The sequence below is a fragment of the Leuciscus leuciscus genome (assembly GCF_965113295.1).
Source record: "Leuciscus leuciscus genome assembly, chromosome: 15".
Classification (NCBI taxonomy): Eukaryota; Metazoa; Chordata; class Actinopteri; order Cypriniformes; family Leuciscidae; genus Leuciscus; species Leuciscus leuciscus.
In genome coordinates this window covers 33077496-33092807 of record NC_138739.1, presented here as the reverse complement: position 1 = coordinate 33092807, position 15312 = coordinate 33077496, and the positions used below count along the sequence as shown (strand labels likewise).

The following is a 15312-nucleotide window of genomic DNA, read 5'->3' as shown; positions in this document are numbered from 1 at the left end:
TGGATTTGATCTGTTGCACACAGTTTATTTAACAATATGGTATATAAGTAAGAAATAAGTTTTTCAACCAGTTTATACAATGATTCCATTCTCTCTTCCTTATATTTATAGTACTTTGCTTAATAACTTGCATGATTTACATTAAGGGAAAGAGAAGAGCCCCTGTTCAAGTTTGTGTGAGAGAATGAGGGTCAATACCAATACCAGAATCCATAACTGCTCCAACAAGCGCTTGATCGCCCATTCTCTCTCGCTCAGCTTAAGGGCCCTCTCTCTCCCTCTTTCTCTCTCTCTCTTTCTAGCTCTCTTTACATTTATATATCTGTATAACAAAATTAGGACAAAAAGCAACAATTTTCTACATCTGCAAGACAGAACCTCTGGATCCAGGCCAGTGAGATGTTGTAAATGTGTACATGTCCTCTTGGATTCTGTGTTGTATTGTCTGAGCGATGCATATGTGTGTCTCTGTGTGTCTGCATACATGCGTATGCACAGTTCCTATTCAATACAAACAAATAGTTCTCCTCATACAAACTTCACAATGAGGAGAGGAGGAAATGCCTCCGAATGCATGTCTGAAAAAAATGGTACAACACTAGAATACAATCGCCAGGAAGAATGACAGACAGAGCAGAGAAACCCTGACCTAAACTCCCAGACAAATTATTTTACAGTCTTCCAACACAAAAATGCTGTAAAGTTAGATAAGGTACAAAACAAAAAGGTATGAATATTATAATGAAGTTTCGTAATTTTCTTAAAAAAAAGAAAAGGCATGAAACCAGACCCCCCGCGCGCCCCCGAAACAAAACAAAAATTAAACTGTAAAACAAAGCATTGACCACACATGGGTCTAAACTGAACAAAAAATATATTCTTTGTGATTTATATTTCTTTTAAACAATTTTCAAATCCCTCTTAAAAGGAAGAAATCAGTCTTGTTTTTAGGAAACAATAACATTCCCAATCCTTAGCAACATAAATTTCTTTCTTTTTTTCACACATTTCTTCAAACCATCTGTCAGTACAAATGACATTACATGTCAGTACAAAAATTTGAGAATATTAGAGAAAACCCAACAGAGCCACAAAAAGAAAAAGAAAAAAAGAGGAACGGGGAGACTGTGGTGGGTGGAGTCTCCCATTAAACGCTACAATCCCTCCACAAATTTCTCCAGCGTGTCTCCCGTTGTGTCTCCCACCATTCCTAAGTCACTGGGTAGCCCTCCGCGGTTGGGCGTGTTAAGCTGCGGGAGCATTGCACTCTGCTCAGGTGTGCCCAGGTGTCCCTGCTCCATGGAGCCAGGCATGGGTGTCGTCAGACCAGGGTGTGGTGACCCTGTGTGAGACGACACGTGCTGCGGTGACGGCTGTGGCTGAACCTGTGGGGAAGGACTGGAATGTGGAGGAAGTTGCCGCGACGGAGGTCTGGGCGACTGTACGGGAGCCGGTGAGCACACCTGGTTACTGAGTGCATTAGCCATGGGCTGACCGGGTAGGTGTGCACCTTGCGGCTGACCGGAAAGCAGGTGAGCTTGTGGGCTCATGGGACTTGATTGCGCCGGTGAGCCCATTGGAGGCTTGAGGACGACCTGCTGTTGTGAAAGCTGCTGCTGCTGTTGGAGCATGCGTTGGTGCAGGAGGTTGGGTGTGCCGTCCATTCCCATCTGGCCCATGGGTCCACCTGCTCCCTGCATGGCCAACTGCTGCTGCTGCTGCTGCTGCTGCATTCGGAGTTGCGTGTAGTTGGTAGCAGTCCCTTGTGTCTGCGGGAACTGGCCATGTGCCTGCGGCATCACTCCCTGCTGTTGCTGCTGCTGCTGTTGTTGTTGTTGTTGTTGTTGTTGTTGCTGCTGCTGCTGGTGTCGCAAAAGCTGACGGCGGTACATCTCCTGCAGCTGCGGGTTGTTCATGAGCTGACTCTGCGGTCCAAGAGCTGCCATGCCTTGTGGTGTGGGCTGTTGCTGCTGAGGTGCCATGCCAGGTCGAGGCACTCCCTGCATGGTTGCCATGTTGGGCATCGCTGGCTGTGCTGCATGCATGCCCTGTGGCGGTTGTTGCTGCTGCGGCTGGTTGGCATGGTACTTCAAAGTCCTCTGTTTGATAAAGGCGGCCATAAGTTGCGGGTTCGATTTGAGGATGTTCAATACCTGCTGCTGTTGTTGGGGTGAGCTGGGTGACTTGAGGGTTGCTAGCAGCTCCTGCAAGGCATTAGAGGCAATGGCTCCAGGTCTCTGTGGTGCTTGCAGTCGCGGACCCTGTGTGGGCACCATCAGGCGTGGCTGTTGCGTTTGCTGGGGCATCGTGGGTCTCTGCATAGGCATGGTCTGCTGAGGGCCCTGTGCAGTCTGTTGCGGAGCAACCTGCTGCTGAGCCGCTTGCATGCCTGGTTGAGGGCCTCCAGTCCACTGTCCTTGCGACATGGGCTGCATCACCTGCTGTCCGCGTGGTCCAACAAGCTGCATGGGCTGCTGCATCAGGCCTGGCATGCGCGGTTGCTGGTGGTTCATGGGAAGGCCGTTCATGGTCATGCGATAGTTCTGGTTGTGTTGAGCCTGTGCGACCATCTCTATGTGCCGTGCCATTTTGACCGCCATAGGTGGAGGCTGCTGCTGAGGAGGCTGTTGGGGCGCCGGCTGCTGTTGGGGAGGCTGCGGGAGCGGAGACGGCTGCTGGTGTAGCGGGGAGGCCTGTGGGCCAGGCTTGCCTTGTGAAGCTTGAGGAGGGGGATGTCCATTTCGGGGTGCACTGGGATAAGCCGGAGACATGACGCCTGCATTGGGTGTAGCTGGCTGGTTGGACAGCGGTTGCGGCGTTTGAGGGGTGTTGGGTTGCTGATGCGAGGTGGGTGTGCTGGGGGCTGTTGATGCAGGTGGTGACGGCAGGCTCTGAGGCACGGCTCGGCCCTGCATTGTGGCCATGCGTCTCCGCATCATCTGCGCCTGCTGCACCCTGTGTTGCAGCTGCTGCTGACGCAGTTTGTGCTTGATATTGAGGCAGAAGGGGACGGGGCACTTGTTCTCCTGGCAGTGCTTGGCATGATAGCAGCAGAGTGCAATGAGCTGCTTGCACACCGGACAGCCACCGTTTGTCTTGCGCTTGCAGCCCTTAGTGTGCTGCACCACACGCTTCATCTTCTGGCAAGATGGCAGGGAGCAGTTGGCATTGCGGCACTGGCAGGCATGCACCAGAGACTGGATGCAACGCTGGATGCTCAGACGGCGACTCTCCTGAGGACTCTTGGAGGCCTCGCCGCTTTGGCTGTTGCTGTCATCGTCCAGACCCAGACCCCACTTAACCATCTGGTGCTCATGGCCCTTAGTGTTGTAGCAACTAATACACAGGTCAAAGTCCTGAGGAAAGATAAGGACACCGTGATCAAGCAAGGGATGACCGGAACATTAAAAGTAATCTCATAAGAAGTCAAGTAAAAGTTAAAATGCATTAACAACTGGACAAAAATATAAGGATTTGTTTACACTACTAGTAGAACAGTAGCTATCCCCAAATTTCCCTAAGTTTCATACTCCCAAGAGGTTTATTTATTTTGCGCTCCAATCAAAATAAAACCGATAAACGCACCCATCCACTACTGTTCATTAAAGACAGCTGTAGCATGTTACAGGAGCCTCTGGGTCTTACCTCACAGAGAGTACAGTGCCAACGTGTCTCGACATGGTGTTTACATTCATTGCAGGTGTAGACAAAGCGGTCCTGGCCCTGGTTGTGCAATTCCACCAGCATGCACATGGTGCTCCACTTGCAGCGCCGCAAAGAGCTGAACTCCCAGTGCTTATCCCGTGCTAATGTCAAGAAGGCGTCCCTTCCGTCCATCAGGTCACAGGTCAGCGGGGGATCGGGGTCAATGATGGGTAGTAGTGAGTTGACTATGGGCCCAGAGTGCAGATGGATTACAAAAAACACCTGGGAGAACAAGTAGGAACAGGTAAGAGGTTTCTTCAAGTTATTCCCAAGAAAACCATTTGGCTTACATGCATATCAAAAGCTGACATTCAAAACAAACAATGCAAATTAATCATGCAATGCCTCAGAGAGCAGGTTAATGGTCAGATGAAGAACATATAGTAGACCTCTTTGTGTTTCTCCATTGCAGCGTAGAGTTTCTGAGAAAGGTCATTGGCTACATTCGGCATCCCAGGTTTCTTTTTATTAGCTCGGCTCACGCTGCTTTTATTCTTATTTGTTTTCTTATTGTTCTTCTTCTTCGCATTCTTACTGTCCCCTGGCGTGCCCTGTTAGAAAGGAGGAAAATGTCAGGATGTCTAAATAGGACTGTACTCAGGAATTACTTAAACATCACATAGGCCAGAGATGTACATTTATCTACAGAGTATCAAAATATATATAAAAAAGGCTTCTCTCATTCACCTCTGGAGTTTCACAAGCAGCCGTGTTTTCTTCTTTTTTCCTCTCCTCTTCCTCTTGTTCCAACTCCTTGATGCTCTCCTCCAATACATTGGGCCAAAAATCACCCTCAAAATATGGAAGTTCGTTTGCACTCGTCAAACGGTCCTCTGTGGCTTGCTTAAAGATATCCTATCAAATACAAACACCTTTCATTTATACCATATACTGAGGTACTCGTTGGCATATACACAATGAATTGGTTTCTATTTTACAAAAAGATAATATGGTCTCTGCTATACCTTGTAGTCGTGCAGTATTCGCTCAGCAAAGGCCTTGTCCAGCATTTTGCGGTACCAGTCTTGCAGGCGCTTGGGTTTGGGGATTTTCTGGTCGGCAGGGTGACAGTGGAAGATGTAGTCATCACCTTCACTAGGCGGACATGCCCAGATGTGCGCCGTAACGTATCTACAGTGGAAATGTTCAAAGTTCAGGGCATGAATGGCAACTGTACTTGTTGGACTTGAGTATAAAGTAAACGGTGAAACCTACCCAAGCTTCTTGACGTATTCCAAATAGCCAATGAGAATTTCGTGATAGACTGCTGTTCTCAGCAAGCGAGGTCTGAAGAAGTGAATACTATCGAGGTACGATACGTATACCCGTCTAGGTAGGTAAAAAAAGACAAAGAGAGACTTTTAACTTCATTGCATGCCAAGTAGGGCTGGGATAAACGATTATTTTTTAAACGATTAATCTAGCGATTATTTTTTCGATGCATCGATTAATCTAACGATTCATTTTTCCGGTCCGATTCGATTTCGATTCGATTCGATTATCGATTATCTCCCAAATCCCCATTAATTGACTAATAGCAATTTATACATGTTAATTTACATATCTGAATGAAAAAAACATGAATTCCTTAACATTGCAATATATGTTTATTGCTCTTAAAATTCCAAAATAAAAGACTATACAAGTGCATAGTAATGCATTCTTAGTCAGAGGTAGCATTCAATAAAACCTTAAAGCCTTGAAAACACATAGCTTACTGAAACAAGCTTACTGAACACATAGGGCCTAGCTTACTGAGAAAAAGTTCTTCTTTCAGATGAAAATAACAACAACTTGATGTCTAGCATTCAATAAAAAAATAAAAAGGTCACCCAAAATACTTGTTTAGAGCAATTGAAAGAATACAGTAACCAATGTAAACTTGAGGGCTTTAAGTAGAGAGTGCTTTTCCAACAAAAAATAAATAAAAATTAACAGTGGGAGCCAGCAGCCTGTCATGGCGTCCTTCCTGAACCAACAGAATTGAACATTTATGTTGAAAACACATTGTCCTAGCTTACTGAAAAAAGTGCATATTTTAATTCTTCATTCACGTAAAAATAACAACGTATAGTAATACACTCTGCCACTCACCTTTTTCTTAAAAAAAAAACAAAAAAAAAACAAATAAAAAAAAGTACGTTACTTAACTAGAATTTAATAAATGGAACATTATTGTAAAGTGTTACCGATTTGTTATACACCGATTAAGACGTCTCGTGAGTTCAGTGTTGGACAGATCAGTTGTTTTAACCATTCATTAAAGTGAATCGGTTCAAAGGAGTCATTAGTTCGCGAATCGGACGTGTAGCCTACGGCAAGCGTTGTGTGATTATCCCGGCAGTTTATTTTTTACCACAATTCACACTCGGCGGTAATTCAAGAGAAAAAAATCTCCGAATGCTCCACGTGAAACTTTGGTCTTCCGCCCTTTTTCTATCGTGTCTAATGTTAATATGCACGAGGGAGAGAGAGAGAGCAAGACAGCGCTCGTGTTGTTTGAAGACGGTGAGTGCGTGCGCGCGGCCGGCGCTCTTTCTCGTACTTATATGCGCCCTGTCAAGCGCAGTCAGTCATTCTATTCTACATCACTCATCGACCAAATAAGGCTTTGGCGGCCGCCAAAAAAAATTCAATGCAGGAAAACCCCTGGATTGGTTATACCGTTGGATAGAATGATGGCCATCGCGTATCAGCGCACATAAGGTACACACTGTGAAGTAATTTGCACACGTTTTTTAGAGAAATGAAAACAGGTCGACGAATCGACGCGCATATTTTGCGTCGACGTATTTTTTGCGTCGACGTCATCGATGACTTCGACGCGTTGTCCCAGCCCTAATGCCAAGCACTATAAGCATTGCTTTAAGTATCTGTTTTTCGCTAAAGAACTTGGAAAAGAGTTTACCTGGTGTTAGGGAAAGGGCAATCAGAGCCGTACTCTTGAACGTGCATGCCGAAGAAACACACGTCCACTCCGTCAATCTCCTCAAAGGCGAAAAGTGCTTTGGTTCTGTAGGGGAAGGTCTCAGACATCTCTCCTGTGTCTACAAACCTGAAACGAAACAGGGGATTAAGCCACCTACACCTTTTCAAATAACAAATATTAACACGCCACTATAGCATCAACATTTTGATTAATGAACCAATATTGAAATGGGTGAAACTTTGATCAGGCAAATAAGTCTATCACAAGTTTTTTTTCTTTACACAACACAGCATATATACAGAGCAACCAAACCAGTTAACTGATTGGTTTTGGCATCCATACTTGCCCTCTGAAGGATCATCTGAAGGTTAAAACACCAAATTGTGAGAATGGCTTATAGGAAAATAAAAGTTAAGCAAGGTTAAATTTACCTGGCCTTCATGCCAGGTTTGATTTCTACCATCTTGTCTGAACTGGCAACAACTCGCACAAACACCTCTCCAGCTTCTGGATGGTTCTGTCTCTTCAAGTACTTGTTCACCCGATCCTCTATGTACGTTCCTAACCGTGTTGTCTGCAACCCTGGATCGAAGACAACAACATTTAGCACAAAAACAATTTTAAAGGGATAGTTTTTAATGAAACTTGAAAGATTTCACCTTCAAATATGGTAAATGGAAGCTCAAACATGCAAATGTTTCCATTTGATGTGCTTTGTGTGTGTGATGATCAATGTTTAAGGCTAAATTAAATATGTCCATCATTTAAATCAATCAAATATCTTCAGAAGACTTGAGATTAAACCGCTCAATTCATATGAATTACTTTTACGATGTCTTTATGAACTTTTTCAATCGTCCAAGTTTTGGTTGCATGGAGTTTCAAAGAAGGGACAGAAATCTCTCAGGTTTCGTTAAAAATATCTTCATTTGTGCTTCAAAGATGAACGAAAGTCTTATGGGTTTGGAACGACATGATGGTGAGTAATTGATGACAGAATGTTCAGTTTTCAGGGTTAACTATTCATTTAACATTAATGCATCACATGAACAGACCTATTACTTACTTTTTGCTGAAAACTTGTTCTCTTTTCTCGACTTCCCACTCTTTTTCAAGCAGTTAGCACAGATGAAACTGCAGAGAGAAACGCTCATTAGTACCAATTTCCCACATCGTGTTCAGAATCGATATCAAAGCAACACTGTTCGCTCTGAGGCGCTTTCAAACTCACCCAGAAGACCAGATGACATCATAATGCAGGACACATATCTGATGCATCTTCCGCCCACAATCTTTACATTCAACAAACCTGAGAAAAGGAAAATTGATTAACGGGGGATGTAAGCTCTCTGTATTCTGGCAGGTTTCACTTTGGCATGTGTCTGAATGTGTAATCACTAACTGCAAGTGCAGGTAGTTAAGATGAAACATCATTCGGATTCTTTTCCTCCAGTTCTTACGCATTTGCAAGCAGGCCAATGCAATTGCGCCTTTGTAGGAGGTGTGTACTTGGAAACTTTAGGATAATACTGACACTTGGAGACTGTGCTACGAAACGTGCTACGTTTGTGTGGTGGGAGTGTTTGTATGCCCTATGTTGGTTACAACAGGGGGCGCCACTGAGCAGAAACAACGTGGTGTAATGAGTCCAGAGCGGACAACTGTATAAGGCAATACCGACCATAAGGCCATTCTATTAGAGCATGTGCTACTTGATAGTGCGTTGATTGCTGCCTCATGGAATTCTGGGAAACAAAGTTTAGCATTTACTCACGGCTCAGGATCTAACGTGTCATTCTTCTTCCTTTCAAACTGGTGTTTAGAGATCATGCTGTATTCAAAGAAGATCAGATATAGATTGAACATTTAAAACATTCAAAGGTTTCAAAAAAGATTTATTCTGAATGATAAACCAAGATTGAATATAACTATTAAAAGAGAAGGGGAACGATCACTTACGTCTGTGGCTGAGCAGGATCATCTCCTAGCGTCACACTGTCACCCTGAATCTCGTTGAAGCACTTTTCGCAGAAATGATACCTATACAGTCACAAAAAACACAAGTTGAGTCATGAATCACTTCAGGAATTACATGGAGGTGCACAAGCGATTCACACAAGAGAGATTTATTTATTAACATTTGTATGATGATTATTCCCTGAATGTCATGATATGCCTGTCGAATATCACAGTGCAAATGTAATGTGAATGCTTCCAAGAGTTAACTGGGAAACATTAATGCCAGGATGTATATAACTAAGAATAAGGAGAAACTCTGCCAAATGCTGACATAAAAAAAAGACCAAATTCAGTGGATGTGAGTGTATAAGCGAGCGAGAGTGGCTGTGTCTGTTTGCCAGTGACATGCTCTTTGCTACAGGGGGTGCAAGGGAGCCTTGTTCTGAGGCAGCAGGCAATTTGCAGCAAAAAGAAAAACTCATAAATGTGCCAGTGCAAATATTACAACTGCCAATAAATTAAGACTGGCTGGAGACTTCAAACTGAGTAACCGTGAAGAAAGAGAAAAGGGGGAGGGGGTTGAGAGCGAGAATGCCGTCGAATGTTTAGCAAATACATGTGAACAGGCCTGAGAGTAAACTATGCTAGCGTACACATATCCACACAGGGAAGTTTAATACCAGTGTATGATCTGACGAATTAAAAAATTAATAATTATCGCTCCGTGCCAAACCGCACACACACAAAACTAAAAACCACACCACATGTCAGGGAGCACATCTGCTTGAATTGCAAGTGTCCTCTTAAACGTTTAAGGCTGTTGACAACATGGATGTTACCTCAAGGAATGGCAAGCGTGTCGTCTTACCTGTTCTGATAACTGTAATACGTGCCATCTCTGGGTATCGTACACAGTTGTTTCCCGTAACAGCACAGTGTCTGAGGAGAAAACTCGTACTGTTGGAGGAAAGGAGAAAAGGGAGTTTAGAAACATGACTGGAAAACCCTGTTTATGTCAGTTTGTGTACTGATGACCAGAATGAGTCAGTTGACTAGATAATATAAAAATACTCGAGGTTCTTCAACAGTTGCACTGAAAATATGACAATAATGGAACTACCGTTGTATTACTATTACTTGCACCACAAAAACTGAACCAAAAGTATGTTGGCAAGTGGATAACATGCTTTGAAAATTACGGCATGTCAAAAATGTAATGTGTTAGATATTCACTTTATTTTTACATTTACATTTCCATAAATCCAAATTTTTGCAGTAATTGTTTAATAGTATATTTATTTCCCCATTATTACTGATTATCATTATTATTATAATCTTTGTGGAGAGATTTTTGCGCACTCATTTACTATATAATAATATATTTAATATAAATGTATTATTACTTTTGTGGAAAGATATTGTATAACCATTTACTATGCAATTTCTAAAATATTTAATAAATATTTGCTTGCATTCATTATCATTATTGTCAGGCAAAATTATCGTATAACCATTTATTATACAATTATATATTTAATATACATTTATTTGCACATAAGTATTGTTATTATTATTATTATTGTGGAAAAATATTATTGGATAACAATTTATTAAACAATGATATATTTAATACACATTTATTTGCACATTATTATTATTTTTACTACACATTATTGATATTTTATAATCATTTTTATGAATTATTTTTGTGAAGATATTATAAAGCAACCATTTATTTAACAATAATATATATTTTTTTTAAAAATCACACACTATTATTATTATTATTATTACCATTATTACTTTTGTGGAGAGATATTATTGGATAACCATTTATTATACAATAATACACACACGCTACATATATTTACTAGCACATTTATAATTATTATTAATAATAATAGCGCAGCAATATAACTGTACCATTTATTTAAAAAAATCAAGTAAAGTCACCTTTATTTATATAGCATTTTATACAATACAGATTGTTTCAAAGCAGCTTTACAGTGATAACAGGAAAATAACAGAATCATATATGCAAACCTTCAATTCTGCAGTACAGCAGCTCTTACAAGACAATAGTGTTATTGTTCAGTTCTGTATTCAATAATACATTTATTTGCACATTATTATTACTTTATGTTATTATCTGTGGAATTAATATGACCACAGAATCGGAGCTGAAAGTCAGTGATCATCTCACCTTCCTCCCGCAGCAGTAACCGAGGCCCTGCATGACCGGGTCGATCTCCTGCTCGAACACCTCCGCCAGTTTAGAGCAGTACTTGTACACGCGCGATGTCTTCCTGTTGTACAGCCACGCGTTGTTGAACATCAGCCACACGTCGTCTACGTACTGCCAGGGCTCCTGATACTGACCCGTGTCTAGTTTGCGCTTGATAGTGGACAGGTCAATGGGGTTCTTCACGATATCGAAGTAGTCCTGAAGGCAGGAAAGGAAACACCTTCATAATTCAGTCAAATATGTACTCGTACAGTTTCCACACTTGGGTATTAGATATATTTTCCAGTCATTTCACAGAGATGCAAGCACGTATGCATTTAAGACTCACAGGGATGCCCAGAAGTGTCGGGTCCACAGGCTGTCGGAAGGGCAGAGACTCTGGATCCTGCCTGTACAGAGACTCCAGCGTCGGCATCAACGCCTGCCGCAATTCTTCCGGCTTAAAGACTGAGAAGAAAGAGAGAGCAGGAAACACAAAAGACAGGGACAGACAAAAGATTAATGAGGATTTATAGTGTCCTTTAGTGCATAATGCAGCACCAAGTCACTCCAGAAAGAGTCATTCTCTACATCAGTGCTCACTGTTTCTGAACTCTCTGAAATGCCTCCATTGTAGTCTTGAGTTTTCTTCCAGGAACGAACACGTCACATAATTCCTCATTTAAATAATTTCTGTCCGAGGCATATGCAAAATAAAGAGGCGACGCCTGGTTGAGTTAGTTAGTAGTGTGTTGAAACTCATGGTTATGATAAGGGGCGTGACATTTTCCAAACACGGCCAAAGTGGTCAACCAATTAGAGAACGTTGTGCTTTTCAGAAGAAGGAGGGGCTTCATAGAGACAGAAACTAAACAGAACGTTACTAACAGACTGGAAAGAGAGGAGCTGCAACAATTGAGAATATGTGAAAAATAATTAACATTGTTGAACATGAAAACCTCTTCTTCTAGTGGACCCCAAAAACAAAATTAAGACTTTGAAAAGGGGTATAATATGGTATCTTTAATGAAACTAACAACAACAAAAAACCTACAAGGAGAGAGAATTGTAGAGCTCACAGAAGAGAAATATAGGTTCATACTTTTCCTGCGAGACTGGGGCGGTGAAGAGGACGTTGTGCCGTTTGTCCTGCTTTCATCCTCCTCTTTGGTCTCGGTCTTCAAGTCCATCTTCTTGTCTTCCGCCTCCATTGGCTCCTGCTTGGCCTCCAACCCCTCTTGCTCCTCCTTTTTGACCAAAAGGGAGCCTGTGTCGTCCTCCGTCTAACAGAGACCAGAACAATCATCAGAATCTGACACTTTTTTTTAAGTCTCATACTCATCAAAGCTGCATTTATTTGATCAGAAATACAGTAAAAACTGTAATATTGTGGAAAAATTACAATATTATGTTTTCTATTTGAATATATATTTTAAAATGTAACTTATTCCTTGTGATTCAAAGCTAAATTTTAAGCATCATTACTCCAGTCTTCAGGCTCACATGATTATTCAGAAATCTGAATATAATATATAATACATATATAAATATAATACACACCTCCATCTTGGGCTCTGTTTTGATGCTTATGTCATAGTCCTGCTCTTCTGTTTTAGTGTCACTGAGCGGTACGTCAGGCACGGCATGCTGGGAGTGCAGCTCGGCGCTGGCTACTGATGCTGGAGTGGGTACACGGTTTTCACCACTCTGAAAGAGAGAGAGCGTCTGATTTACTGCCTTTAAAACATTTGAAATTTGTCTTAAAACTGAAAAATTACTGTCTCATTTTTGGTGGTTTTGCTTGATAACAATAACATAACTTGGTTCCAAAACCTAGTGAGCGGCCTACTGAGGTCAAAGTTCAGCCTTTTTCCCTAAAAGGTCAAAGTTGAGCCTTTTTCCAACAGCGGAATGTGTGAATGATTTGAACCCGTTGCGAAATTTGAATGGGGGAATCTTTTACCATCTTGATTTCATGCTATTAAAATGACTGGATTTCGGCCACAAAAATTTGCTGAATAACTGCAAAAGTTACTGAACATTAAAGGCCGTAACACACAAAGCCGTTGGCCAATGTCAGGCCGTCGTTGAGTGTCTGTACACATTGTGTTTTAATTTTTTTAAATGTGTTCTGCATCGTCAGCACTAGTCAGACCCGTCGGCAGCTTTTTGGTCAACCGAGCATGTTGAATCGGTAGCGAAGCATGTCGGTGACAGTGATCTTAGTGAACTAGTACACAAAAAGACAAATGGAAGTTACGAAGCAAGAAACCGATGGTAAACGATAGTCAAGAGGTAAACCAGCACTGCTTTATGTCCTAGCTCTTCCGGTTTCCCTTTTTGAATAAGGAATAGAACGAATTTCGAATAACAACTACTGCCACCTGCTGGTATGGAGTTATTTCCCCTCACGCAGGCGCAGGACGTACTTGCCAGTTGGCCATTTGTTGTAGTCTTTGCAGTGTGTTCAAGAGCAACTTTTGGCCTGGATGCAGGCGACGCGAGGCGAAACCACAGTTGGCTTTCGTCTAAAAATCATGCAGCAGTTCATGTATCCTTGTATCCTTATTACTGAAATTTAACCAGAGAGTGCTATAAATTGACCAAAATAAAAGCTTGGTGGTTTACCGTTTGAAAATGAAGATATTAAAGATACAGTTTCCCCCAAAATGAAAATCACCATTTACTCTCCCTCAAGTTGTTCCACTGTATGAGTGTTTTTTTTCTTCTGCTGAACACAAAAGGAGATATCTTGAATAATGTGGGTAACCAAACAGTTGATGGACCCCATTGTCTTATTTTTTTTTTTTCATACTATGGAAGTCAATGGCTACCATCAACTGTTTGGTTGCCCACATTCTTCAAAATATCTCCTTTTGTAAAGAAAGAAACTCATACAGGTTTGGAACAACTTGAGGGAGAGTAAATGATGACAGAATGTTCACTTTTTTGGGTCAACTATCCCTTTAAGACAGTCATAAATATTACTGTAATTTTACAGTTGTACCGTAATATAAAATTATATTATTTTTTCGTGAGTACTTGATTTTATCTTACAGAAAAATATCACAATAATACTGTTCTTTTAATATTTTATTTAGTAATAATAATAATTATTATTAGTATTATTATTTCTGGTTTAGGGTTATTATTTTATAGTCATATTGATATATAAAAATATTTGGGCAAAATTGTGCAGCCCTACAAACAAGCATAGCAAACCTGGCCTCTTCAAAACAAAACACATTTTAAATTGCGAATTATTTATTTTTTAAAACAAAGAAAAAGGGAGAATTCTTTTCTTTTTTTTTCGCAATTAATTCCTCCAAATCATGTAGCCCTAGTTTCATATGAAGTGCAATTTGTGTGGTGCCTAAAACATTTCTGTTCATGTCCATGTCCTGAATGAGTTGGATGTAAGGTTTCATTTGGGTCAGGATGCTGCCTATGTGGGACAGCTCACTAGGTTTGGTAACGGTCATTTGAGGACGGCTCTGCGGGGTCTCACCGGTGTTCCAGGGAGGGGCAGCTCCGCCTGGGGCTGCATGTGGGGCGGGGTGCCCTGAGCAGGGGTGGGGTTGGGTGTGGAGGCCTGACTGGGCTGCAGTGCTGCTGGCAGGTTAGTGGTGCTGGCGGTGGCGTTGGGGGGTGGTGTGGCGCGGAGTGGAGCCTGAGGGGGCGCGGGGCAGCCTAGTGAGGGGCCCAAGGGCCCAAGTGCATTCAGGGGGAGGTTAGCGTTCGGCTGCTGCTGGGGAAGGAGAGATTGCACGCACACAAGCAGGGACAAAACATGTTAAGAGGGGAAATCGCCATGCGGAATGAGGTTACTTTAGGAACGTGAGTGCATGTGTGCACCTGTGAAACGGCCGCCTGCGCGTTGGGCTGGCCCATGTTGACGTTCATGGTGTTGGTGTTGGCAGGGAACTGCGGTTGAGCCATGAACGGCGTCTGGTTGGGCGTCTGCGCCACCATGTTCCCAGCGTGAGCTCCCAGCATGCCTTGCGTTGGGGGCATTCGCGTGGGAGACATATTTATCTGAAAAAATTAAAAGGCGAGAAAAATACAATGAGATGCGTGGTCAGAAAATATCGAGATGTGTGGCTTTCTTGTAATAGTACATTAACTTTAGTACATGTTTAAATTAATCATCACTCATATCCTGTTTTGTTTTTTTTATAATTATTGATTTTCCATTTTATGCTTTTAATGTAATTGTTATAATCTATTATTGGGTCTTATTTTAATCCTAGTGTCAATTTCTTGTTCTTGCTGTAAAACACTTTGAACTGCATTGATTTGTTTGGAAAAGTGATATATAAATAACATTTTATTGATTGATTGATTGATTGATTGATCAAGGAGCCAGAAATGAAGACTGACCGTAGGGACTTGGTTCATGTTGATCTGTTGATGGTTTATCGGAGAGGCAGCACGTGTTGCCATGGGAGCCTGAGACATCGGCACATTGGGCATTGCACTGAATGGATTCATCCCT

At 42.0% G+C, this 15312-nt stretch overlaps 1 protein-coding gene across 2 annotated transcripts in view; it reads right to left on the bottom strand.

Annotated features, from left to right (window-relative positions):
* Positions 1 to 4: 4 nt before the first annotated feature.
* crebbpa (CREB binding lysine acetyltransferase a) overlaps positions 5 to 15312 on the bottom strand; it is a 49329-nt gene continuing 34021 nt past the window's right edge. Inside the window, exons 12-31 of one of the 2 annotated variants that reach the window (XM_082138284.1) lie at positions 15198 to 15310; positions 14673 to 14852; positions 14326 to 14565; positions 12378 to 12524; positions 11920 to 12100; positions 11167 to 11285; positions 10797 to 11036; positions 9462 to 9550; positions 8594 to 8674; positions 8409 to 8465; positions 7866 to 7943; positions 7701 to 7768; positions 7066 to 7216; positions 6614 to 6760; positions 4921 to 5034; positions 4671 to 4836; positions 4393 to 4560; positions 4095 to 4256; positions 3646 to 3927; positions 5 to 3356 (exon numbers count right to left, since the gene is read on the bottom strand). In XM_082138284.1, coding sequence (XP_081994410.1) covers positions 1155 to 3356; positions 3646 to 3927; positions 4095 to 4256; positions 4393 to 4560; positions 4671 to 4836; positions 4921 to 5034; positions 6614 to 6760; positions 7066 to 7216; positions 7701 to 7768; positions 7866 to 7943; positions 8409 to 8465; positions 8594 to 8674; positions 9462 to 9550; positions 10797 to 11036; positions 11167 to 11285; positions 11920 to 12100; positions 12378 to 12524; positions 14326 to 14565; positions 14673 to 14852; positions 15198 to 15310 — 4985 coding nt within the window. In that variant the 3' untranslated portion in view covers positions 5 to 1154. The remainder of the gene's footprint in view (positions 3357 to 3645; positions 3928 to 4094; positions 4257 to 4392; positions 4561 to 4670; positions 4837 to 4920; positions 5035 to 6613; positions 6761 to 7065; positions 7217 to 7700; positions 7769 to 7865; positions 7944 to 8408; positions 8466 to 8593; positions 8675 to 9461; positions 9551 to 10796; positions 11037 to 11166; positions 11286 to 11919; positions 12101 to 12377; positions 12525 to 14325; positions 14566 to 14672; positions 14853 to 15197; positions 15311 to 15312) is intronic. The other variant, XM_082138285.1, reaches the window with a different exon arrangement.